Here is a 26,784-nt window from a genome sequence, read left to right as displayed (position 1 = left end):
GGGCATTCTTTTTCAGTTGTAAGTAAATTTTATTTATATTCGACAATGAGATTAGAAAAGAAAAGTACTGTACGTTCGTAGATTGAGACGTATATAATTTAATTCAATGATTATCATCTCACTATGGCATAAAAGCGGATTCCCTCCCGTTCCATAAATCATCATTTGGGTATGCACCCCAACCATTGAGTATATCCATTCCATTTGCGTTAGGAGAATCAGCCGAGAGATCATAATCACCATTATTTGTATCCATATTATTGTAAGATGAATTTGTATTCTGCTGTGGGGCACCAAAGTTACCGCTCATATTTCCTGACTGGTTCGAGATTCGAAAGTTCATTCCCACAAAATTATCAACACCATTTGAGTTGGAATTTCCAGCGGCATTTCCATTCATAAAAAAGTTTGAATTCCCACTGCCAGTACCGTTATTTTGTTGTTGAATCATCACCAATCCTGTCTGTGGTATCTGCTGACCAGATTCTCCAGTCCAAACGGAAATGTTATTGATCATTGCCGTGGTTCTGCCGACAAATGGCAAAAGTTCTGGTATTATTGGAGTATTCGTAACTGCATTATTAGAAGAAGAGGTTGTCGTTGTTGTCGTCGTCGTAGTCGTTGTTGATGACGGTGTATGATTGCCATTCACATTGCTAGGATGAATGTTTGAAGATGGTGGTGTGTTAGCATGGATTATATTCGAATTAGATGAGGCCAAACCAGTCGGAGCCTCCAATGTTGCCCGCTGAAAAACCTGACTTTTTGCATTCTCAGGAATGAAGGAGGTTGTTTGCACTGCAGACGGTTGTGGAAATGCTTGAGACCTCATTGGTACTGTGGGTGATGACGTATTTCCGAGAGAAGGCAACGTGTTGAGGGTCCCAAAATTCATACTTCTGGCAGGAGAAGAATAAAACTGCTGAGTTGAAAATTTGGAACTTTGCTCAGCAAACCTTGAAGTCTGCACTAATGGTTTTTGAGAAACGGTAAATGAAGAAGATGTAGATTTTGCTCCCAAATTGAAAGCATGCATAGGAGAGTGAACTAATAAATGACTAAGACCCTTTGGAATAGCGAGTCTTGTAAGATGACCAGTTGCTTTCTTCCTTTCTTCTTCTTCCTGCTTTTCCACAGCGGTTTTCTGAGTGAATTTGGAATCAAGCTGGTAGTGTTGCATTGGCTGTCTGTAAACAGCAGGAGGCATACCAGTTTCACTATAATTCAATATTTCAGAAGAGTTTGGTCCACAACGAATAATTAAATTATCCACCGTTGCGTGCATTAACTCATCAAAGGAATCACGGAAACTTAAAGCAAACTTTGTCCGTTCAGCCATAACATACAATGATATGGAGCAGGCCCGTAAATCATCAAGTCCAGAAAACAAAGCCGCAGAAACAAGTGGCCGCGTATGCTTTTTATCATCACCCAGAAGTTTTCTTTTCATATCGTCTCTATTTCTTTCTAACCAGAGACAATATATAAGGGTAACCCCGGAAGTAAAAGTAGTATGAATACTGAGAATTGAATGGCCACTAACCGTCTTCTGGTGATATGCTTTGATCGCTTGACATATCTGACCTGCAGCAGCTTGACATTCCTTAAAAAGTTTATCATCTGGATCCAAAAGCTCCAAAAACGGTTGAATAAGGTTTCTCACAGCCTTATAATAATAAACAGAGAGAGCCTCTGTTTCTTTCCCTGTTTGTAATCCCTGACATTCCTTTCGCCAATTCTGCAATTGCTGAAAATATATCAGAACTTTCGGCAGCTGTGCCCGAGTTGCGATAGAAGCAGAACTCAAAATATTTAAATCCTCAACAAAGCACGATTCTACCCTCCGTATCCTGATTGCTTGATTTATAAAACTTACATTCAATGGTGTTTCATTTGCTTCAACCCTTTGCCTTGAACGTGATCCGGTTTGTTTAGATGAATCCGATGTCAAAAAGCCATCAAACATTGGTAGCCTATTATCAATCTTGCTCTCCTTCAAGATAAAAGGTTTCGCCACGGCTATCGAAACAGATCGTTCTAATATGTATGTACACCAAAAGCAGCGCAAATGCCTTTCTCTTAAGGTTGATGATACATTTTTGTACGACTTTGGCTTATGCAAATTCAACTGGTTACAAAGCTTCATAGCATCAGAAATTATGAGATAAAGGCAATTTGAATCCTTGTCGGTCCTGTTCACAAGTGCACACAGTAACGCAAGAATTTCCACCTTCTTTAAAGGTTCCAGATTGTGGAAGAAAACCATATGTCTCAATGCACTAGAAAAAAAACGATACGGATGGGGTCCACGATACCGTCCTGTAGCTCTATAAAGCAGGGCAGAAAATGAGAAAAGAAGAAACATTCTTGCGGCTTTGAAGTGATAGTCCGAGTGATTTGAAAATGTCCTTCTTTGATAGTAATCATGATGAAACTGAAGAATTTCTTGTTCGTTTAAAAGGGGGAACTTGTATTGCATCATAGTAAAATAGATATCCACAAGCTGCTTAGATAAGTTCTTATCAACGTTGAACGATGGGTTATAACGCATGTAATCCAACAATGAATAATGCGAAACCAATGATAGCCCAATTTTACTGCTGTTATCGGAAACAAAATACTCGTATGGTTTATTTAATAAGTTATCAAACTGGTCATACGGAAGGTAGGATCTTGCAGTATTTCGTGATGTATCTAATAAATTCCCTATTTTTCTGTACTTGAGAAATTTGTTCGAAGCAGAATCTTTAGATGTTCCGGTACGATTACCTATAGGTGATTTCTGTAATGACACCAGATCAGAAGGAGAATTTTCGACATTTGAATTCACTGCGTCTTCATTGTCATCATCATTCGTAACTCCGGTAACGTCTTTTGAAGAACTATTTGTATGCTTTGCTGCCATATCAAAGGCCTCCTTCTCCATACGGGAAATCTTCTTGGTTGTCTGATCCAGAAGTTTCTCTAGCTGTTTCACCTTCTTCTCGAGTAATATTGTATAATCATCTTTGACATGTGCCCTATAATTTTCCCCATACCTTGGTGGCTGTATACATTTAACGTGTGCTTTGATACAGTTTGTGCAACTTGGAAATCTTTGGTCACATTTTTGTTTTCGTTTCTGGCATAGATAACAGGAAGTTGATCTACTTTTCTTTTCTTTCGTTTTGTGTATAACTGTGTCCTTGGCACTAGGATTTTGCTTTGCTTTTGATGTGGCTTTCCTGCCGGATGATGCCAAATTCCTTGAAGATAAGTTTTCGTTCACCTTAGAAGTTAAAACTTCATGATTTCCTAGGGAGTTATTGTCCACATCATTACCAGTACTTGACTGGTTGATACCAGAACTCATATAGAAAAAAAAACTTGTACTAAGACCTCTAGTAAATCTTTTAATTTTAGCATATAAAGCAGAGCGAACAATCTATTGGATCGCCGAACTCTGATTCGTGCAGCAAGAAGTTAAACAGACTTGCCCTACCTATGTCAAGCTGAAGCCCGAAACAAAGTAATTATATTAACCGTTCCAATTTCTGGTAACAACTTGTATATTATGAACTGAAAATATAATAAATAAAAACTAATAGGTACAAATTAAGTTTTTGGATACTAGATAGCTATTATCTCGAAATAAAAAAAGGGAGGGAGAGACAGAGGAAAAATGGTTTCGGACTTGGGGATTTTGGAAGTCGAACCACACGGTCGGTATTTGCCTATTACTGCTTTAAAACAAGGAGAAGTTTTTTTTTTTTTACCCTTCCAAGAACACCAGGACCCCGAAAACCGCTAGTCTTTTCGGCACCCCCAAAATTTTGGTGTTTTCCGCTCTTTTGATGGAAGATGGAAAGATTTTAAATCAACACGATAATTTAGAGGATACCACCAGAAGGCGAAAGAAAAAAATATGTAAGGACAAGTTGTGTATTAGAAAGCGATGCGGCCCGTAAAGTGAAAGCGGCGGTTAAATGCGTTGAACCCCGGCAAGTATTATTTTACGCATCACATCTTAACATTAGATAAAAAATTTCATTTTTTATGTATTTATAGGTGCCATCTATTCATTATTGTTGCGTCTCTCTGAAATATTTGTCCAGGCGATCTTTGTCGTCATAATAGAACGAAATCAGCTTTTTAGTTAAATTGTCGAAGTTTGGCTTTGATTTATCTTCAGTTCTCTCACCCCTCACCTTAAGGTCTTCTTTTAACCAGTGTAATGCTAACGGATAGAAACTCCTTATTTTTTCTATATCCACTTTCATTTTTATTTGATTACGCTCCTCCACTTCATCAGCATCAATCTCCTCCTCATCAACCGGTTTCTCGGATTTATTTAAAAAGTTTATGTTTTCCGGATTATATCGCCTCACAATTATACCGCAGTTCAAATGAATAATTTCCGTGGGCCACTCTCCTAGGCCATCAAAAATATGAGTTGCGTACACAATAGTGCAATTTCTGGTCTCTGTTTCCTTCTTTAAAAACTCTAGCAAACGGTACCTAACTAGTACGTCTAAATCAACGGTAACCTCATCCAAAAGAAGTAAATCCCAAGGCTTTAATAAGCCCATGCATAACTGAACCCTCCTTCTCTCACCGTCGGAGCACTGATTCATCCTCCAAGTAATATCAATGTCCAAAAGATTAATTAACATATCCCTTCTTTCCTTGTAATAACTTCCACCAATGGACTCTACCAAAACTGTCACGGGAATATCACGTTGTGTAATTTCGTTATTGGCCCACTCGGTCCCCAAGTAAGTAACTATCTGGTTGCCTCTATTTCTCATATCAAAAGGGTCACGTCCATTTAATAGAACTTTTCCATCTTTAATCAATCGTTGGCCAGCCAAAATTTTAAGCAAGGTAGACTTTCCCGCTCCGTTTGGTCCCACTAAAAGAAGTCTTGATCCTCTCTTTAATTTCAAGTTGATGTCAAAGAGACCAACTTTTGTATTTGGGTAACGGTAACATAAATGCTCTGCACAAATTGATAAAGGTTCTAATTCATCCATAATTCAGTATTATTAATACTATATTTAAAGTATGATAATCGAAACCAAAATTTGCTGGTTCAAAAACCATGTGGTATATCAGTTTAGACACAGTATCATTACACTTTAGACATAAACTCATTTTCCTTCATTTGGGTAACCGATATTTTTCTTATGAATTTTTTTTTTTTTTCGATATTTTTTAAATCTACTTCGAGCCCCAAGCCTTTCTTCTCTTCGGAGATCAGAACTACGAAAAAACCATAAACAAACGGTTCCTACATTCTATCGTTCGATTATCGGTATTCATTTCAAAATCTTATATTTAATAATATAATAGTTTTGTAATGGCGAAAACCGATAATATTCGAAATGGGTGTAATGAGATAAGCCCCACCAAGGCACCAGTTCCATTGAATGATTCTTTGAAGGAAGACCAGGATAATTCAGCTGAAATTGGAAGTAGTTCCCAAAATAATTCCAAAGTTGAAGTGCTAGATACCCAGCAAACAAAGACATATGGTGATTTAACGGAGAGGCAAAAGCTTGTTAAAGATGCAGGAAAGGGAGATTTCAAGGATATCGCTCCAATTGTTGCAATTCCTTACTCAACACCGGTTCATTCTATCGCTTTATCGAAGGGCCCAAAGTGGCTGTTTACTGGGGGGGAAGATGGATTGATTAGAAAGTTCGACTTTTTTGGTTCTGTTGAGGGGAAATCGCCATTAACCGTTGCCCAAAGGCACCAATTAGTTGATTCAATATCATTTGGTGGCATGAACGAGTCTTATTGGGAAAACGAGCAACCATACTATAAAGAGGCTTTGCTAACGGAAATAATGGAAGAACCTGTAAAAGGCAAAGGTAGAAATAAAAAGATTGATGTCAGTACTATCACCGCATACGAACCTCGCCTTTCCCCGGTTTATTCTATGGCAGTGCAATCCGATGCATTTTGGCTATTAAGTGGGCTCAAAAGTGGTGGTATTACATTACAGACGACTCGATCAAATGAAGGGTGTATACAATATTATTTCAAAGATGGTAAAGACAAGTTTCAGCATAGTACTGCTGTTTCATGCCTAAAGTTGAATAATGACGAAACGAAATTTTTGAGTGGTTCATGGGACAAAAAAATACTTCGATGGGACCTAAATATGGGAGTTGCCACTGAAATATTCGATAAATCTACTGGTCAAGTATCCAGTTTAGATTGCAGGCCCGTTGGGGGAATCAATTTACAGCTTGCGAACTCATCAGAAAAGAACAATGATGATAATAACAATGATAGCAATGATGAAGATGAGGATGTGGATGCGTTATTTGATGAATCTCAAGGGATAGAAAAGAATGGTCGGGATTCTGATAACGAATCTGAGAAAAGAGAAAGTGCCGAGTCTGTTGGAAACAAACAGGATGACACAAATGATCAGATCAAAAAAGATTTTTCAACGCAATCGAAAAATACCTTACATTCTGGACTTTATGAAAGTATTGTCAGATCCGATGATGTTTTCATTACTTCATCTATTAATGGTATAGTTGATGTATGGGACTCAAGAGTGTCTAATGGAAGCAACAATGTGGCAAGAATAGGTCTTCAAAAAGAAACAACGCCATGGTGTATGTCGGCAATTTGGTCATCTGATGGAAATTCAATATACATCGGGCGGAGAAACTCAACTGTGGAGGAATTTGATATTAGAAATCTCAATTCATACAAAAACATTTTGAGATTTCCTCTTGCGTCTGGTCCTGTCAGCTGCGTCAGAGCCTTCCCAAACAGAAATTATTTGCTTTGCGGTTGTCAGGATAATATTCGTTTATACGATTTAAGGTTGTCTGATTATAATACGGATGATGACAATCGCATACATTTGCACGGAACTGAACATCACCATCATCACAAAAGAAGAAGGAAAAGGGTGCCGTTTATGATTGTTCCAGGTCACAATGGTGGCGTTTTAAGTGACATGTATGTTGACCCTACATCGAGATTTATAGTAAGTGCCAGTGGAAACAGGGGATGGCAGGGTAAAGCAGCAGATTACGTGTTTATTTATGAGATTCAGAAGGCTTAACATTTTAAGACACAGCACAATCAGTTCGAGAACTGGGTTACTCGGCGAGCCGGAAACTTAGCAGGCATTATTATGTTATTTGGTAATCGGAAATTGTATTTTCATGCGACAGTTGATTATACTCTCTAATATAGTTTGTCTTCCAAGTGTAGTACAGATTAAAAAGTTTTTAAATATTTTTGAGGATCTGCATAACAATAACAATAGCAATTAGCGAGAACTGAGATCCTACTCCTCCTACCCCGCAATTTTTCGGCAGAATACTGAACTCCTTTTTTTAGTTGGTTTGTTTAAAATCTAACTATAATTGCAACAGCCTATCAGTTAGCATTTATCCTTTCTCCCTAAAATTAATGACACAATTGATTTGTAATGTATGTTAGTAAATGTATTCATTGACCAATTCCAAGAATATACAGGAACACAGGGTGATCATTGGCTTGCGTTTTTCCCACTATACGATTTTCGCAGGGACCCTGCAAGTGACATATAAGACACATCTTTTCCTTTCACAGAAGTGTAAAAAGGGTTTTCTGCATTTGAAGTTTATTTTTTATTTCATCTTCGCAAATCAAGTTATTTATTATCTTAATTAAAAATTTGTCACACCCCTTTTCATCTGAAATGTTACCACATTGGAGTACGTTTAAGCTATTAGGATTGAAATCATCACGGGTTAAATGCATGCCCGTTTCATTATATTCGACAACAGAAAAAGGGAAGGGGACATTATTCAAATATCAGAATAATCTCCCTTCATTACCAGTGCCTTCGTTGGATCAGACGTTAACACTTTACAAAAGAGCAATAATCCCTTTTTATCCTCTTGGAAGAGAAGATACATTCTACCAAAATTATTGTAAAGTTATTGACAACTTTAAAGAGGTTGAAGGACCCGAGTTACAAAAAAGGCTTTCTCATTTTGCAGAGGGAAAGAGAAATTGGCTAAGCACTATATGGGATAATTATGCATATCTTGGATATAGGGAACCTGTCTCACCTTTTGTTTCTTATTTCTTTTCTCATAAAAATCTCAACACGGAGATCGGAAAGGATCAATTGATGAAATCGGCAGCATTATCACACCGAGTCATTAATTTCATGAGCAAAATTGAGCACGAAACTCTTGAACCGGAATTAATCAAAGGTAGTCCATTCTGCATGGAAAGTTTCAAGTGGATGTTTAACAATTGCAGGGTCCCAGGACGTCCCTCGGACACTACCATCAAATTTAGTCCACAGAAAAACAGATTTATGATAGTAATTAGTAATGGATATTTTTATAAGGTTTACCATCATGATTTAAACACTGGGGAACGTTTTTCATTGGGACAATTATATGCGAGTATAAGTGCAGTTCACAATAATTCACATCAGAAGCCTCGATGCTCTAATCCTATTGGAATATTGACCGCCTCCAATCGGGATGTTTGGGCAACCAATTATAAACATTTGTGTGACAACCCATTAAATAAGATATCACTTGAACAAATTCAAAGCGCATCCTTTGTGCTTTGTTTAGATGATAATTTCCCAACAACTATTGCTGAGAAATCAGTCGATTGTTGGTACGGAAATGGGTACAACAGATGGTTTGATAAGCCAGTTCAACTTTTTGTTGCAAAAAATGCAAGCTCCGGCTTTCTCGGAGAACATTCCCGCATGGATGGGACTCCAACCTTGAGAATGAATGATTGGATCATTAAACAAATTTCAAAAATGTCTGTAACAGAGTTTCATGATGAAAAAAAAACGGCACCACAATATACCGAATTGGTCTTTGAAGTGGACCCTTTCATACAGAGCCAAATTCAAAAAGAGAAAAAAGCGTTCAAACAAGTGACTGAATCCTTAAGTATTAATGTCTGGCAATTCCACGGATTTGGAAAAGAGGAGATAAAAGCTTATGAAATGTCCCCAGATGCATTTGTGCAAATGCTAATTCAGTTAGCCTACTATAAATACACAGGTACTGTAAGACCAACTTATGAAAGTGCTTCAACCAGAATGTATTTCAAAGGAAGAACCGAAACTTGCCGTTCAGTCTCAGAAGAATCTCTCCAGTTTGTTCGAGACTGGGAAAACACCTCAAAGTCTGGTGCAGAAAAAATTGCATCCCTTAGGTCTGCAATTAATTCGCATGTTCGTTATGTGAAAGTTGCTTCTAAGGGCTTGGGTATTGACAGACATTTGTTAGGACTTACCAAAATGTTGCGAGACGGTGAAAAAATCCCAGATATTTTCAAAAATCCTATGTATACTTACTCACAGCATTGGTTTCTTTCGACATCACAGTTGAGTTCAAATGAATTTAACGGATACGGTTGGTCTCCTGTTGTTCCAGAAGGCTTTGGTCTAGCTTACATGATTAATCCTCATTGGCTTCATGTCAACATCACAGCATTCAAAAACAACCCACTAGGTCTAAATCCAGATTATATGGCATTTTATTTAACAGAATCCATTCAAGAATTAAAAGAAATTCTATCAAAGTCTGTCATAAGGGCTAAGATTTAATGTGTTCTAAATAATCTCATCAATATTTGATCTTTTTTCCGTTTAATTTTTATTTCAAGTTATATATACTTCACATTTTGGGTATTCAAATCAAAAATATAATATTTGTTATCAAGGGGTTCTGGTGCGCGCTTTAAATTTGCTTTTTAAATTTGCTTATCCATGTGAAAAATAATCACATCTAAAAAAATTTTATTTTATTCTTCCCCTTATTTAAGTACGTTATCGTTAAACGATCCTTCCTATTCTTGTAGATCCAGTGAAGAAAAATTGTTGAAATGTGTGCTTTTAAATCTAACCGAAGTAAGAAATCAACCGTGGCAACTGTCAATAAATTGATTGAATCATATATTCCTTCAGCGTCTACAATACAAAATAATACAAACGACGATGAGAAAAAATATGTCAAAGTTGTTGCCGATGACTTTAGTGGTCACGGTCCTGGCGCTTCAAAAATAGCTAGGATTAGGATGCAAACAAAAAGAATGAGAGGACAGAGAAAATTACAAAGAAAAATGAAAAGTATAGAAAAAAGGCAAAGAAAAGCTGTGATACGAAAGCACTTGGAAACCCGGAAGGAAGTTGAACTCTTAGGAAAATTGGCTAGTGGTGACAAACAAACAGTTGGCAATCTAGTGAATGAAAATGTATCACGTTTAAATTTATTGAAACCAAATAATCAACATGAAATCATAGCTTTAGAGGAAGAAATACTGTATTCATCATATCTCAAAAGAAATGTTCAAAAGGTGGGTGAAAAGTCGCTTAAGCAGGTGCAGTTCGAGGGAAAAGTAAGTAATGGATTAGTTAGCGTCCCGGGACTTACTCCTGGTTTGGCACCTGTGGATTCGTTTGATGCATTTGATGATAGTGATGATGAAAGCGGGGAAGAAGCTCGACCACTTCCGAGTGGGTTTAAAGATGATTACGATGATTATCATTAGTTCTGTCTTTCTATGATTTATAAATTTAATAGAATAATTGCAATTTTGTGGTTATATTCATTGACTCTTGAAATACCCTCAGAAAAGAGGATATTCAATGTTTGTGTATATACAATTTTTGATTTATGATGGTTTATATCTCTAAATGTGTTTGTCCAAGCATATATGACTATCTTGCCTTACTGTCCTTTGCTGAAAGTTGCGTCGGTTTCCCTTTAGGAGTTCCACCATTCTCGAACGGAGCCTCTTTCCTGGCATCATCAAGTAGATGTTCTATTCCCTGTTTTTTCATGTGTACTTCAATGCACTTCTTATAGTCTTGCCAAAAATCCTCACATTCGTTATGAAGGCCTTTGCCTTTAAGAAATTTTTCCGAGTACCAACTGTTAAAACAGCTATCATATTTATGCTTTAATTCCGTACACTCCGGAGCAAATGATGTTGACATTATATTACCCATATTATGCTTAAGAGCTTATTGTATTGAAGTGACACCATGCAGACATCGTTGTAACAGAAATGTACATACGCATTTTTGTGATACCATTTTTATTTTTATTTTTCCTCCCCTTTCCTGGACTTCGAAGACATTTTCCTATTTTAATTTTAATTACCATACTTAAGACGAAATATGTTTTGGCAAATCAAGATTGTCCCATCAAGTCACTACTATCTTTTTTTTTTGTCAAAACCGACCTTTGTAAATAATGTTTCATGTATCTAATATTTAGAATACATTATAGTTACATGCTATTAATTATGACCTATAAAAGTGAAAGCACGAATGACACAATTTGAAGTTAGAGGAAACGCAGACAATAGAAAAGAAATGAAAAATTAAAAACAAAATGGACATAGCGACCAGCATAATGATGGGTTCAATACCCAAAGAACAAATTCACAATTTTCCCCTTCCAACCCTTTCTCTTCATTGGATGGAGTTCGCCGATGCTTTCCAAGTATCTTTCATGGGCATTGACTTCAGCCATGCCTGTAACAAGGTCCGCATCCTTAGGTTTGATGATCTTGGTTTTTTTAACTAACTTCCATCCGATGTAAAGAATTATATCCACAAACACCATGACGTAGGAAAATAAGAAACTTGACGTGCTCCATGAATCTGGCAAAAACACATAGTATCCCTGAGCACCAAGTGTGCACGTAATAATAAACAATCCTACCCAAGCTAAGTATGGTTGACACCATCCCTTGAAAAGAAAACTTTCCCGATCTATACCCTGGGCTTTGACACACTTATAAAACTTGATATATGTTGCCAAAATAACCATGTAATTTAAAATTTGAGATGCAGTAACCAAGTTTATAATCCAATCCAAAACAACACTTGCGCCTTCACCAAGCTGTAGAAAAGATAAGCATCCCCAACAAAGGGCAACAAGCACAGAATAAATTGGAACACCAAATCTGTTACAGTGAGCAAATATTTTTGGGGCCTTTCCATCTAATGCCATGCCGTACAACGTACGGGAAGTACAATATGTAAAGGAATTTCCACCCGAAAAGGAGGTGAGCAAAAGCACAACATTAACGATATCTGGAAGAACTGAAATTTTTAAGTTCTTCATTGCAACAGTGAATGCACAAATTCCTGCTCCTTCTGCTCCATTATTAATAGCATCCAAAAGTGTCTTATCATCATACTTAACGCAAATTCCGGTGGCTAGCGCACAACCAACAAAGAAAATCATAATACGATAGAACACAGACTTGAAAGCATTTGGAAGGACGGCTCTTGGATTTTTCACTTCACAACTGCAGTAACTAATATATTCTGGGCCAGCAATAAGGAAAACGTAGCAGAATACTGCATCAAGGAACCCTTGGAAGCGACCATTGGCACCAGTACCAATGTATTCAACCATTGGTGTACTCCAATATCTAAATCCATACCGGTCATGAAGAGGATTACCACCCAACATTGTAACAAAGACGAAGCACATCATTCCCATTGCAAGGAGAATTTTTCCTATACCAAGCCAAAATTCTGCTTCACCGTAATACTTGACATTACTTAAGTTGATAAAGAAATATAGCACCAACTCAAGCACAAATGGAATTGCTGGCGAAAAATCATCTCTCCAATAATGAATCAAACTATTGAAAAGGGTCATTTCAAATGGTATTAATGAACCTTGAAGCACCCAGAAGTTCCAACCAGCCATGAAGCCAAAAGCCTCATCGACACATCTCTCTGCAAGACTTATAAATGGTGAAGGGATTGGAAGGTAAACCACCATTTCACCGCATGAAACATTGACGATTAAAACCTGTAAGGACCAAAATATACAACCAAGCAATAATGATAAAGGTCCGACATTTGCAAGCACCTTGGAAGTGTTCTGAAACATACCCACACCAAGAGTACCACTCAAAGCAATCAACTGAAGCTGCCGGTTCGTAAGTAGTCTGTGTGTATGTCCCTGTGAATATTGGGCGGCCTCTTTATCAATATCCTCAGCATTGGCTTCCGTCACGGTATAGACGCCATCCTTGCCCTTTTCACTCAAATCATCCTTCTCACCACTTCCGGTTCTCGCTGATCCAACAGCTTCTGACTCAGAAAAATCAATCGATTTCTCTGCGGTACCAATAGCTCTAACAGGAGGAACTGGAATAAACACATCCTTAAATGTTTTTAACGCATTAAAGCCTTTTGCCATATTGATAAATTTTTTTTAAGGTTGTAAGTCCTACTGAGACAAGCACTCGACAAGTTCATGCGTTCGCAAAAGGTACTTATGGTCATACTAGAAGTCTTTTGTACAATATTCATATTTATATATTAATACTCCATTTAAAATATATTTTTCAGAACTCAAGATGTATAGCACAGCTTATCGGTTAGTGATAAGCGATTATACTAAACAATTAGCCGCTACTACACCTTATTTATGTGGAAGAAATTTTGAGAATGCTCGGTAGTGCATAGCTAATTAGTTAGAGTTGATCTAGTCGAAACAAGAAAAAAAAAGGAAGATATGGTAATATCCACAATTGTTTAATATTTCCGACCATTTCTCTGTGATAGGACAAAAAAAAATTGTTTGCCGTACGATCTAATTCAACTATCACAATTTTAGCGCCCCGGATAGTAAAGCAGTCAAAAGTTGATGTAATTTTTTTTTCTTCGGATAGGAAAAAAACTCATCTGTGGAGGGGTGCCAAAAAATTTTAGGGTAATGGACGATAAAGAATACCATCAATTTGGTCGGAATTATTGACGTTTTAGGATACTAAAACATCAAAGTTTTATTCTATACTGTTTTATATGTATTTTTTTATTCTTTTTAACGGCACATTTTAATCGTTAGTTACATTATTATTTTCTTTTCTTTATGATATGAGATTTAAAGCTAAAAGTAATCATTATGAAGCATTTAGTGTCTGATAATTAAAATCAAGACCGTAGATATCAATTTTATATTTGTCAATGCTGTGATATTGCACAGCCTCGTTATCGAACAGACTTCTCCTCAATTTCGTTAATCAATAAGGATCAAATGAGTTCCAATTGAAGCAGGTTGGTACTATTTTTTTTTGTTGCTTCATCGCTTTTTTTTTTTAGTTTCATTCAATGCACACGATTCATTCAGTGCCTCGGAAGAATTTATAGCAATTTAGGATCACTATTTCTTAGAACACAACGGTACATCCAATAACTTTGATCTTAGGTGAATCTTTTATGTATTACAATCCTACTTTCCATTCTGAAATCCCAATGGATTATAAAAATATAGGCATATATAGTGTCTCCGTACTAAAAAAGTTTAAGGTACATCCAGTATTAAATTATGTTGAAGATATAATAAGATGATTGTTACAGTGCTTTTACTATGATGTATTTATTGCTTTTTAAACATATTGTTTCAGTATGTCTTATGGTCAAAAGGATGTGGAAAGAATAATTAATTGCGCCAAATAGGATGAACAATACAGCTGACGTGAACAGAGAGTTTTGAAGTCATTTCTAGTAATACTTTAAACTTGATTACAGACGGGACTACAACTTAGTGTTTTAAATTAATGAAGTAACTTTTTTAATTGGAGAATGATTAAATTAATTATATATGGATTGTATGGACTTTTATTTTGTCAATGATGCTTCTTTTTCTTTGATACTCCCTTCTGAAACATTACACACGGTAGTCTCTAAACTTCCCTCTGGCTCATCATCAAATCCACTTGCCACTAAAGAATCCTTTTGAGGTCCATGCTGTTTGTCCCAAGCTTCAATATCTTTAAAAGAGACCTTAACCACTCTATGTCCCTTTTCTCCGTTAGAAAGTTCATATGAAACAACTCTTCGTTTGTACTTTCCAATGTGAGGAAGAACCCAAGCCCACACAATATAATAGCAAATACACAAACCAAATATACCGAATGTTGTAATTGGATATGTGGCATAGAAGAAGGAAACGTCACTTCCTATTAAGGTACCCTTAGGTGGAACAAAGGCCATGGCAATGACAAAGAGGGACCAAAGTAAAACTATTATAAGTAGAGGGGTTGGAATATGGAACTCTCTGTATCCAAGGCCACGTCTTTTTCTTTGCATTCTAATTCTAAAGAGACCAAATGATAACAAAACATTAAAAATGTAATCAGCATATGATCCCAAGTCCACAATAAAGTTGTAAGCATCTCCTGGTGGTGGGGCTAACAACACAATCAAGTTGACACATAATGTCACTACAATAGGTAATATTGGGGTTCCAAATGGCTTGACACTTGTCCAAAGATTTGGATATGGAAGTACACCCTGTCGTCCACACTCTCTAAGAATTCTTGAGTGTGCGATAAATGCTGTTAACATATGGCCAAAAGAGGAAAGTGCCACGAATGCGCACATTGCACGAACAGATGCTTGCGTTTTAAAAATTTTCCTGAAATAAACAGCGGCAACCAAATTTCCACTGTCAGTGATCTCTTTGAAGTTTCCAATTCCAGCATAATATGCGGTAACACAAAGAATATACATGATAAAAATGAGGAACAAGGTAAATGGAACAAAGTACTTGTATGTTCTGATTGTATTCTTTGGATGTGTTTCTGCAACAACGGTGAATGCATACGGTGTTCCCCCGAATGAAAACACAACTTTTAAAATAGCGTTACTAATGCTGTTTCCATCAGTGGTTGTTCCTTTCCAAGCATTCTTAAAAATCTCATGATTTTTCGGAGCTTTTGTGGATCCGGCAAGAGCGGCGAATCCCGAGAAAGATATAAAAAGCACAAAGCACACCTTGCACCATCCAATCAAATTGTTAAGACGAAGACTCCATTTAGTACTCAATATGGTAAATATTGCAGCAAGGAAAAGTGGAAGAACAGAAAGCCCTCTTTCCTGCCAAGCTGTTGCATTATAATTAGCCCCCTCAAAAACGTACTGAGCAAAAGATGCGGCTGAGGATGTAATGTATGAAAGTGTCACTGAAACAGCAGCATAGAGAACAGGAATCATAAATTTTGGCTTAGGATAGGCTTGCTCTAAGTAAGCAACTTGAGCTCCAGATCTTCTTCGGAAGTAAGTAACATATTCAACATACATGAAAACAATGAAAAGATTTACAACAAAACCCACACTCCAAAAAAGATAACTGGCACCAACGGATCCAACCGACTTCAAAATTGTTGCTGGAGTGGCAAATATACCTGTACCAATAACACCCTGAATGATTAAATAGCATGCGGTCAAATTACTCACATTATAACCAAGAGGTGATTTATTTTCAACTGGAGCACCGTCATTAATCTGCTCTGTGTCACCATAATCCTGAAGTTCTTTCTCATTCACTTCTCCTGAATCATCGATACCCAAAATTACTACTTTAAAAAAGTCTTTTGTACCCTTAAGAAACGACAACATAATGCTACCTGAAAGTGTACACCGAACAGTGTGCTTTTAAATTTTTGCTTCTTCTGCTTTTACATGTTTTTCCTCTTCCTAAAGGAACTGGTGGCTAATGAAAATATCGTCGTAGAACTGTCAATATATATGCTTCGAAGTTGAATTAAGTTGAAAAAAAGTATCCACAGTTTTTGGTGACAGAAAGCATTTTTGATATCCATTGTATACGTGTGAATTTTATCCCTAAATATGCTAATTTACACGAGAGGTAAATGCAAATGGCTGCTGTGTGGGCTCAACTTGAAGACTATGCTTGTTGCTTTCCGTTGCTTTTCCGGTGGAAAGTCGAGGACTTAAAATTTTGTTACAAAAGCCGGTATATTTCTTTGTCCTGAAAACAATGTTCATCAGGTATAACAAACTGTGGCTCCTCTATTAAAAACTGTTATGAATAATTAACGTTTCCACGGCATTTGAATTTGACATCGAAATTTTATAGGGGGGTTCAAATAATTTCCATAATCGAAAATAGTGACATAAAAAACATGTCAAATTAACGGACCCCCGTTATTTTCGCCGTGTGTAAATATGCTTTCGCCCAAAAATCCTTCGCAGACGGCTGAAGAATTTTCTCTTCCTTAACGAGCATTCCAGAAGCTCAGAAATCCGCTCCCTGCTAACAAAAATTTTCCGCCCGAATATTTGAAGTGAGAATAAATTGGGCTCCAATCTTCTTGCAAGTGAGCGAAGGTCATCAACGTCTGACGTCGTTCGACGTGACTGCCAAATTGTGCTAAATAAAAGTAACAGTAACAATAACAATTCACTTTTATTTAGTAAAGCTGTTTCAATACGCCTTAGATTACTTAAAAGCACAACTTTACACCAGAAAGCCTGCCTCACTATTAGGTACCTCTTATTCTTTCATTTTGCCTCTATAAGTTTTAGTAATTAAGGGGCTGGACACGACACGATTAAAAATTTTAGATAAAGGAGTGTGATTAACTTTAGAGCATTGCTTCCCGTACCTTTTAAGGATTGCAACTAGCAACGCATCTTTTTTTTTACTTAGTACACTGTCTGTCGGGTTGAAACGCATAACTAAAAATTGCAATGCGGAAAGACCAAATGGAATAATATAAAAGCTTGGAAACATATTTCTACAAAATAAAAGGTAAAATAATTTCTCCCATTTTTCCTATGCTTCTAAATGAACTTTCTTGTATACAGATTCACCTTCTTTTTCCACTTATTATTATTATTATTATTATTTAATGCAATAAATGAAACACACGTTAAGTTGTGCCTAACCATTACGCGTTTGATTGTCACTTTTCCATCAAATTGGTTACGTTTATGTCCCTTTATTTTTTTATGAGTAACAAACAAACAATGGTTATTTCCTCCGCGTTTTTCTTCCCTGCTTGACATACTCATGAATCACTAAAAAATTGAATTGTAAACCACTCACACTCTCTTAATGACTTTTCTTTCTACTTAAAGCATAAACTATCTTACAGGATCATATATAGGGCGTTCTCATCACCTTTTACAGTGTAATTTTCAGTATTGAATAAAGAAGTCCTAGTTCGAAAATATAAGTGAAACGCGCTTTTCAATTCGCGTGAAATTATAAAAAATTTTACACATAAAAATTTCACGAACAATTGAATTTTATTGTGCAGTGTCGTTTTTCATCCACTTCTTCTCCGTCTCTTGTTGAAATAATTCCTTTTCGGGGGAAAATTCACATACTCAATAACCAAAATGCATTTTTATTTGCCCCTTCTAATTCCGTCTATACTGTTTTTGCTTGCTCGAATGAACCATAATGACGAGGAAGCCATTACTTGCATCATCCCGCATCACTTGACGATCATCTCCTTTCGTTTTATTAATATCCATTTTCGTGTATATCCCTTTTCGTTTTCCGAAAGAATAATTAATTATTTCTTTAATTTTGAATTCCTGACCCCTTTAATCTCATTAATTTACCTGATCTGAAGTTTTGGTAACTTCACGTTCATGTTATGAATTGGTTGATCATACACTTCTTTTATCAAAAGATTTACATCATCTTTCTTTTCCCTCCTCTTGATCTCGCATACATTTCCCAACTTTTAATTACGAATTGCAGACTAGACTTGCTGCTAGATACATTTTATTGCAAGCATTAACCAATATATCAAGCTTGGGGAAAAAAGAGTTAGGCGTCGCCATTTATTATTCAGGTTACTAAAAAGGATATTTGGCGTGCTCTAGCAGACAGTGGAAAGTAGTTCAGCTCTAATTTGAGCCCTATTACAGAAGATAATTGTTCACTTACCTTGAAACATAATGAAAATGTTTTTAGGTATTTTGCTGTCTTTCTTGTCATTCAGTCAATTATTGCTTACATCAGCTGAAACTATCATAGCATTACCTTTTGATCAGCAATTACCAGATGTTGCTCGTGTTGGTGAACCATATACGTTTGAGTTGAGTTCAGAGACTTTCAGGTCAGACAGTGGTAACGTGGTTTATTCTGCAAGCGGTCTACCGTCTTGGTTGTCCTTCGATCCTTCAACTTTAACATTTTCTGGTACTCCAGACAATGCTCAGAATGTGAGTTTCACGCTTGCTGGTACAGATGATTCTCAAAGTTCTACTTCTGAGCAATGTGATATTATTGTTTCAGATAAAATTGGGCCGCGGCTTAAATCTGAAGAATATCTGTACCAGCAGCTTGCAGAATCAGGAAACACTAATGGTTATGATGGGTTTGTCTTGAAATCACAGGAAAAGTTTATGGTCAGCTTTTCCAAAGATACTTTTAATTCTAATAACAGTACTATTGTTGCCTATTATGGTAGATCTTCTAACAAAACATCCCTTCCTATATGGTGCACATTTGATGAAACCAATTTGACTTTTTCTGGTGTCGCCCCGGCAATTAATTCGGTGAATGCCCCAAGTCAAGAGTTCGATATTTCTCTAATAGCGACCGATTATGCAGGCTATTCGGCCGCCTACGGTAATTTTCACCTTATTGTAGGTGGACACTATTTGGTCTATGAGAATAACAGTACGTTGTTGATTAATTCCACCGCAGGAAAGAACTTCAGCGAAAAAATTCCTCTAGACTCAGTTTATCTTGACGGTACTCAAATAAATACCTCAAATGTATCTTCGGTTCAGCTTAACGATGGACCGGAATGGGTTTCAGTTGTGGACAATAACACTTTAGTTGGTAATGTGCCCAAAAATGCGGACTCTACGACTTCAATGAATGTCACAGTAACTGATGTGTATGGTGACAATGTATTCATATCGTTTGAAGTTGAAATTGCGAACAAGGTATTTACTATTAAAACCTTACCCAATGTTAATGCAACCAGGGGCACATTCTTTAATTATACTATTTCCAACAGTACCATACAGAGTCCCGGCTACACTAAGTTGACGGCTTCATATTCAGAATCGAATAGTACAGAGAAGGCTAAGTCAGTTTATTATTATAATAAAGCTGTTGTTGGATCGGATTCAACATCGGATTGGTTAGAATTTCACACAGATAACAACACATTTAACGGTTGGGTGCCTGATAAATTTAAGTCTACACAAGTTGCTTTAAAAGGGCAGATGAACGATTTAACTGAAACTAGGTACTTTGATATCATTGGTGTTGGAACAGTATCTTCCTCCAGCACATCATCGAGTACCACAGGTACACTGAGCTCCAGTTCTGCTCCCACTGCGACGTCTTCAAAACCTTCTGCCACATCTGTAGCACACACAAGTCATTCTTCCGATGTGAATAGAAAGTTGGCAATTGGTTTAGGTGTCTCACTCCCTATTTTGGCTATAATCATCGCTGCTGGAATATTTTACTGTTGTTGGAAGCGCAGGCATTATAAAGATAATGATGCAGAAAAAGATGTCATGACTGTGTCGAACACTCCGAATGGTAATGCGGGAGGACCTGTTGGTGGAGATAATGAAAGTAATGCTACTCTTAGCTCTCCGGATACATCCGGCCAAAAGACAACAAATGATAATACAGAGAAGATGGATAGTGGATCTAATGGTTCTACTTCATCTTCGATGACAAACGTTGATGCAAGTGGGAAAAATCTTAACACATCGATGTCTGGTACCATAATCAAATCACGCTCTAACGCAGGCGGTTCTGGTAGCAATAAGCAAGGCAGTGGCAGCTTTGGACAAGCTAAGATTAAGAGTCATGGTTCGGATATTGTCAATTCGTGGAGAAGAACTTCTGGAAAAGCAAATTGGAGACCAAGAGATTCATTGAATTCTCTTGCAACTGTTACAACAAATGATTTATTGACAATGAATGTTGTTGATGATCCGAACCTGCAACGACGATCTCAAATGAATCTCATTTTGCAACCTGGAACTTCTCCTGATTTGAATGGTAATAATCTCAGCAACACAAATCTTATAACGAGTTACAGAAATAGTCGGGTGAAAAGCATCGCTCGTAGTACAGGTGTGAGCTCAAGCAACCCCGACAGTGAGGAAAACGGTGCCGGGGCTAGCGTAAACACATCATCGCCGTTAACACCATCTACTACACAACAAAGCTATTCTGAAAGTGCATATTATAGCGTATCTGATCCTTCTTCCAACATAGAACTCTTAACTTCTACATCAAGTCAAGGTTCAAATGATGTTAAAGATGGTGATCATACTGCCACTACCAATTCTGACAGTACAGGAATCGGTACATACTCCTCTAGTTCAACGGGTGTTAATTCGTCATCCTCGACAACCACTTCTTCCTCACATTTCCCTTCATCTTCGTCTTCATCGGCACAGTTGGTGAATTTTAATCAACGTAGATCACCTGAAAGACGTGTGGTAACGCCAACAAGAGTGGATGATTCTCCACGACGGGGAGTCATCGAAAACTAGTGGTGATCTGGTTACTATTCGGAATATTGAAATCCACGCATTGGGACTTATAGAGATTTGAATATAATATTTGTTCGAGTCACCCAATTTTCGGATATTCTACAAAAATATATATATGAATATATGCATGTATATACATATTTGTGGCAAAAGGGTATAACACTAGTATTTAAAATGTATGCTTTCAATAACGATTGGTTATTGCGTTAATTTCTTCTTACGCATTTTTTTTGTTGTCGACCTGATATTATATTTGTAAGTAAGAAAGTAGAAATCAAAAAGAGAAAATGCTACATCCAAAGCAATATTATGACGAAGCTTATTCACCTTGTCCTTTTCAACATTTAATACTCCATTTCCCCGTTCATTTTGAGTTGCTGTGCGTAATCCGCAGTTTCGTACGCTCTTCTTCTGCCTTCTACATAATCGATCATCTCGCCATAACTCACAGGAATAACAGAGGAATAGCCGGGTGAATCAAATGTTCCCGAAGCATCTCTTGGCACAAAGAAAGAATAAACAAAATTACCACTCTCAGTAAAATGTCTAGCATCACTTAATGATCTCGTCTTAGTAACAACTTTGACTTGAATTAAAGTTCCTGGAGAACTAATTAATTCGTGAAGGTCCTTGCTAACATGGTTTGCCGCAGTATCATAATCTTGCATCAAGGAACTAAGCTCTACAGCTGATGCTGCATTTTCACCTTTTTCATGAACGTGTTCCGTGTAGCAAACCTCAGCATCCATAAAAAGAACACATCCTACTGGAACTGGCGCCTTAAATGTAGTATTATCCAAAGATACAAATCTCGGTGCAGCTCGTGAGAAGGCACCAGCAGCACAGTAAGCTAATTCGAACGTTTGTCTTAACAAATATCCTCCGAATATGAAACCATTCCTATTTCTATACTGAGGCTGTTGAATCTGTGTCGCTGAAACCTTTGTATCACTCATAAAAGAAATATTTCCCGGTTTGATATCTAAGGCTTTGACAGCTTTTCCTGCCATATACATGTTATGAATCATCTGGGATTCTTTGCCTGTAGGAGGAACCTTGTTTAGGTTTTCTGATTTGGCACGTAGTTTCTTTGCAGCGTTGTGCGATTCGGCTCTCTTGTAGTCTGCCCATTCCTTTTCCGTCGTGGGTAGTATTTTATTGATGTTATGTGCCCTGTGAGTAATTGGATTTCTTGCGGCAAAAGTAAAGTTAGCAGAAATAAAGCATTTATCGGCATCCGTATTCACAATTTCAGGTGTGATTTTTTTAGGTATAAGCCCAGTATAAGAGAAGCCCTTAATACATATTTCCATTGAAGAGTGGCCCGTGTATGTGACATAGCCCACTAATACAAAGTTATATTTGTTTATTTCATCAATCTTTTTTGTGACGTATATTCTATCAATTGATGCAGTAACATTCATCGGCTCTGCAGGCATGCAGTGCCTGGCGGCCACTCGTCCCGCCAATCCATCCAAATCTTGAAATAAATGTCCAAATCTAAGTCTTCCCGGCGCATTGATATAAAAGTCCCTCAAAAATAGATCATCTTTGAATGGGAGGCAGATGTACGAAAATGAATCACCTCTTGTTTTCTGAGTGATTGCAGTAGTTTTAACACCATTCAAAGTATCAGAATCACTGTGGGTACCATTCCTAATTCTTTCTGACCGCCTCCGAAGAATTTCCCACCAAGTTAATCTGTTTTTCGATTGTATTCTTTTCTGAAAATCTACAGCCTCAGTTAAAACCGTGGATGTAGCATCTGCAGCATCTTCCGGGTTTGGCGACTCTTCGTTAAACTTAGTAGCTGCATCAAACCTTGTAGAGGCAGTAGATATGTGTCGAACGTAGCATTTTAGAACGGAAAATGGCGACCTTGTAATCCATAACTGCTTTCTCAAAAACATGCCTGCATTCATGCAAATGTATTTGTTTTGTTGCATACAAAGCACTTTCTCTGTTTTTATCATAAAGGAAAAAAGAAAAGAAAGAAAAGAGATGATGATGACGATAATAATTATAATCGAGTATGTATAGAATATGCGAAAAATATAAATATATACATCTGGACAACCAACTTTCCATAATTTTTATTGTTACTTTTGTGAAACTACTACTATCCATGTCCCAGTTTATGATGCTACATGGACAGATGGGATAGTCTTTTTTTTTGCTTTATTGACCTGCGGTGGAAATAAATATATTACTAAGGGGAGACAATCGGATCTGAATAATTATTCTCATTTTGAAAGGAGAAGATTGCAAGAGTACATAATGCATCACGTGATACGATACGTTATTAAAATGTTATTGGTCAAGCGACTAATTAATGGTGGGCCGAATGAATTTTATTTGTAAAGCTTTTCCCTGTTCGGAGAAGAGCTAATGGAAAGCAAGGACAGTTTCCGCACTTGAATTGCAACTTTGAAAACAAAGTTATCGTTAAATAAGTGTTAAAATAACAGGGCCTTAATTTTTTTTAACTTGCTATCAGTATTGTTTCCTGAATTCTGGACGTATTCTTTACCGTTACGCAAAATTTGTAACTAGTCATGAAAAGCAACATGAATTACAGTTATAAATGCCGCGATCGGCACGCCGCAATGTATGGAATCGAAAAGCCAATCACGGAAATACAATTCGGAAATTTTATTATCGGCTTCCCGAGCCGCGACGAAAGAAAAAAAAATTAAAAAATAAATAACCATCCATGCTATGCTTGCTCGGTCTCAGCATTTCAGAGATTGGTAGATGAAGAAGAAGAGGCTTGTTGACCTGGTCTACATAAAAATGTAGTTAAAATTTTTGTATCATTTCATACGAAGCATATAATACTTAGATATACGAGTCCTTTTGTATACTTTTTTTCGTTGGATTTATATTGGTGTGATGGTAATATGTTCTGCAAAATTCGTAAAAAATATGATTACTTGTATTTATTGCATTAGTGAAGTATTTTAGCATAGAGATGATAATTACACTAATGTTGGTCGATTCTTGCACTCAAATTAGCTTACTTTACGTCACTTACTAATTTGCATATCATCGGCCGTTGAATCTCTGTATCTGAAGGATCGGAAAATTATATTATTTATATCGAGTATTCATTTTATTTATACCTCGACAAGAACGCATACAAAATACTGCTTTTTAGTATGACTAGTCTTGATCTGTCATCGTTTCCTCTGGGCTTTTGGAAAGGATTGTAACGAGGAATTATTATGATTTACAGACTTTTTTACCCTTATTTTTTTCGGAAATATTCGGAAAAAGCTAAGGAGTAGACAAATATGGTAAATCTTACTGGTCAACCTCATTCGTGATATATCAAAAATTACACATAATTTAAGTTGGCATTCGTTTGGTTAGCTCATGTGTGCGTGTTGTTTATTTATTCACTGTCAACATCATAATCAGCTACTCCAACAATATTGCAAGATATAAATAACTTTATTTTAAACGAGTATGAAATATCCTGACGGTTTGAGACGGGCAGTATATCGGATGCATTAAAATATAATTGCGGGCATTGTTACTTGGCAATAGAAAGGGGCTCCGCCGTTTAACTTTCCAGTATAAATCCGACTCAAAAATTCTGCGACTAAAGATCTATTCATATGTAATTCAGCTGTCTATTTCCCAAAATTCAAGAAAATAAAGCATAGAAGAATGAAACTTTAATAAGTGGGAGAAATTTATGTTTTTACGAGCCCTGTTTCCATAATAGTTATTTCCCCAACATTTGCATTGTCTGTTTTTGTCAGGCCATGATAATATTTTTCGTTGCTATACGAGGTGTGCAACGTGGATCACACTATGTTCTGTAGGTCGTTTAGCACTATACAAATTGTGCGTGAATTTTTTTTTCTCGTGCCAATTAAACTTTAAGTGCCTGAGAATTTAGAACTGCATCTAGTATTTATAAACCTTAATTTCCATCAAATAAATTTACAACTTATCACAATCTCTAGAACTCTACCACAATTTGCTTTCATAAAATATAGGAAGTAAATACACAAGAGACTTATTGAAATAAAATGGATTTAGTTTTGGAGGTTTTGGATTACGCTTTCTTGGATAAGCTGTATGCTAAGTGGTTGCCGAAATCATTAGAACAAAATCTGCCAGAGGCTCCAGCCTTCGTCCAGCAGTGGGCCGAGATTATTGATAACGGTACGAAAACTGCTATCGAATATACTCAGAAGACCAAACTTCACAAGCTTATAAGCAAGAGTTTAATCGACACACCATCATCAAAACTGATCTATGGACTTAATGCGCCATATCATTGGTTCGGTGAAACTGATTACACTTATGCGTCTCTTTTGCCTAGATTTAGTATTATAAGGCAAACATTATCGTTGTTTGTGATGATGTCTATTTTTGGCTGGTTGTTATACTTCACTGTTGCAACTTTTTCTTTCATATTTGTTTATGATAAGAGTAACTTTAACCATCCCCTTTATTTGAAAAATCAAATGTCAATGGAGATTAAGCTTGCCAGTGAGGCTATTCCCGTCATGGTGTTGTTGACTGTTCCATGGTTCCTTTCAGAATTGCACGGCTATTCTTTCTTGTATTATGACATCAATGAGCAGACGGGAGGATGGAAGTCATTCTTATTCCAGATTCCAGCCTCTATTATGTTTACTGATGCCGGTATTTATTTCATTCACAGATGGTTGCACTGGCCAAGAGTGTATAAAGCTTTGCATAAGGCTCACCACAAATGGATTGTGTGTACACCATATGCTTCGCATGCTTTCAACCCTGTTGATGGCTACTTCCAGTCCCTACCATATCACTGGTATCCATTCCTTTTCCCACTACACAAAGTTATTTATCTATTTATGTTCACGTTTGTGAATTTCTGGACCGTTATGATTCATGATGGTCAATATCTATCCAATGATCCGGTTATAAATGGTGCTGCTTGTCACACTGTTCACCACCTTTATTTCAATTATGATTATGGTCAGTTCACCACATTATGGGACAGGCTTGGTGGTACTTACAGAAAGCCTGATGCTGATTTGTTTGATAAGAGTGCCAGAAAGGGAGATAGTTGGTCTAAGCAAGCTAAAGAGATGAATAAGATCAGGCTTGAAGTTGAGGGACCTAAAGATGACAGAGTTTATGGTACTGAGGAAGAGCTGGGTTTGAATGGAGTCAAGACTAAAACTAACTAAGTGTCTTTGTTATGTTTGCCTTCTTTCTTCTGTTTGGCTTTGCATTAATCATATTCTGCGAAGGTACACTTGTGCGTATTTTGTTTTGTGGTCACATTAGTCTTCGGTGAGCTTGTTATCGTCTTCATTTAAAAATGAATTCTTGTTTTTTACTCTACGGTCTCTTGCTTGCCTTTTGCATGCTTTATGTGCCCTTCCCTTTGCTGTACATGATAGGTATGCAGAGCTGAATCAAATTAAGATCGTCTTCAGACGGGTGGGAATGAAGGTGTT

General features: G+C 36.9%; 10 protein-coding genes across 10 annotated transcripts; 5 read left to right on the top strand and 5 right to left on the bottom strand.

The window, feature by feature from the left end:
* Positions 1-121: 121 nt before the first annotated feature.
* BRETT_003099 (uncharacterized protein) lies at positions 122-3,352 on the bottom strand (the record flags this gene model as incomplete). Its single annotated transcript, XM_041281613.1, has 1 exon — positions 122-3,352. The coding sequence occupies one exon, from the start codon at positions 3,350-3,352 to the stop codon at positions 122-124; it is 3,231 nt and encodes a 1,076-aa protein (XP_041139404.1).
* A 709-nt stretch (positions 3,353-4,061) lies between these two features.
* Positions 4,062-5,012, bottom strand: BRETT_003098 (uncharacterized protein; the record flags this gene model as incomplete). The annotated part of the gene is made up of 1 exon (XM_041281612.1): positions 4,062-5,012. One exon carries the CDS (start codon positions 5,010-5,012, stop codon positions 4,062-4,064), a length of 951 nt encoding a protein of 316 aa, XP_041139403.1.
* Positions 5,013-5,338: 326 nt separating this feature from the next.
* BRETT_003097 (uncharacterized protein) lies at positions 5,339-7,072 on the top strand (the record flags this gene model as incomplete). The annotated part of the gene is made up of 1 exon (XM_041281611.1): positions 5,339-7,072. The coding sequence occupies one exon, from the start codon at positions 5,339-5,341 to the stop codon at positions 7,070-7,072; it is 1,734 nt and encodes a 577-aa protein (XP_041139402.1).
* Positions 7,073-8,134: 1,062 nt separating this feature from the next.
* Positions 8,135-9,589, top strand: BRETT_003096 (uncharacterized protein; the record flags this gene model as incomplete). Its single annotated transcript, XM_041281610.1, has 1 exon — positions 8,135-9,589. The coding sequence occupies one exon, from the start codon at positions 8,135-8,137 to the stop codon at positions 9,587-9,589; it is 1,455 nt and encodes a 484-aa protein (XP_041139401.1).
* A 278-nt stretch (positions 9,590-9,867) lies between these two features.
* BRETT_003095 (uncharacterized protein) lies at positions 9,868-10,533 on the top strand (the record flags this gene model as incomplete). Its single annotated transcript, XM_041281609.1, has 1 exon — positions 9,868-10,533. The coding sequence occupies one exon, from the start codon at positions 9,868-9,870 to the stop codon at positions 10,531-10,533; it is 666 nt and encodes a 221-aa protein (XP_041139400.1).
* An 878-nt stretch (positions 10,534-11,411) lies between these two features.
* BRETT_003094 (uncharacterized protein) lies at positions 11,412-13,214 on the bottom strand (the record flags this gene model as incomplete). Its single annotated transcript, XM_041281608.1, has 1 exon — positions 11,412-13,214. One exon carries the CDS (start codon positions 13,212-13,214, stop codon positions 11,412-11,414), a length of 1,803 nt encoding a protein of 600 aa, XP_041139399.1.
* A 1,424-nt stretch (positions 13,215-14,638) lies between these two features.
* Positions 14,639-16,420, bottom strand: BRETT_003093 (uncharacterized protein; the record flags this gene model as incomplete). The annotated part of the gene is made up of 1 exon (XM_041281607.1): positions 14,639-16,420. One exon carries the CDS (start codon positions 16,418-16,420, stop codon positions 14,639-14,641), a length of 1,782 nt encoding a protein of 593 aa, XP_041139398.1.
* Positions 16,421-18,745: 2,325 nt separating this feature from the next.
* On the top strand, positions 18,746-21,319 carry BRETT_003092 (uncharacterized protein; the record flags this gene model as incomplete). The annotated part of the gene is made up of 1 exon (XM_041281606.1): positions 18,746-21,319. The coding sequence occupies one exon, from the start codon at positions 18,746-18,748 to the stop codon at positions 21,317-21,319; it is 2,574 nt and encodes an 857-aa protein (XP_041139397.1).
* A 344-nt stretch (positions 21,320-21,663) lies between these two features.
* Positions 21,664-23,229, bottom strand: BRETT_003091 (uncharacterized protein; the record flags this gene model as incomplete). The annotated part of the gene is made up of 1 exon (XM_041281605.1): positions 21,664-23,229. One exon carries the CDS (start codon positions 23,227-23,229, stop codon positions 21,664-21,666), a length of 1,566 nt encoding a protein of 521 aa, XP_041139396.1.
* Positions 23,230-25,359: 2,130 nt separating this feature from the next.
* Positions 25,360-26,511, top strand: BRETT_003090 (uncharacterized protein; the record flags this gene model as incomplete). Its single annotated transcript, XM_041281604.1, has 1 exon — positions 25,360-26,511. The coding sequence occupies one exon, from the start codon at positions 25,360-25,362 to the stop codon at positions 26,509-26,511; it is 1,152 nt and encodes a 383-aa protein (XP_041139395.1).
* Between the last annotated feature and the right edge of the window lie 273 nt (positions 26,512-26,784).

This window comes from Brettanomyces bruxellensis, chromosome 9 (genome assembly GCF_011074885.1).
Source record: "Brettanomyces bruxellensis chromosome 9, complete sequence".
NCBI lineage: Eukaryota > Fungi > Ascomycota > Pichiomycetes > Pichiales > Pichiaceae > Brettanomyces > Brettanomyces bruxellensis.
This window is presented reverse-complemented; position numbering and strand designations above follow the sequence as displayed.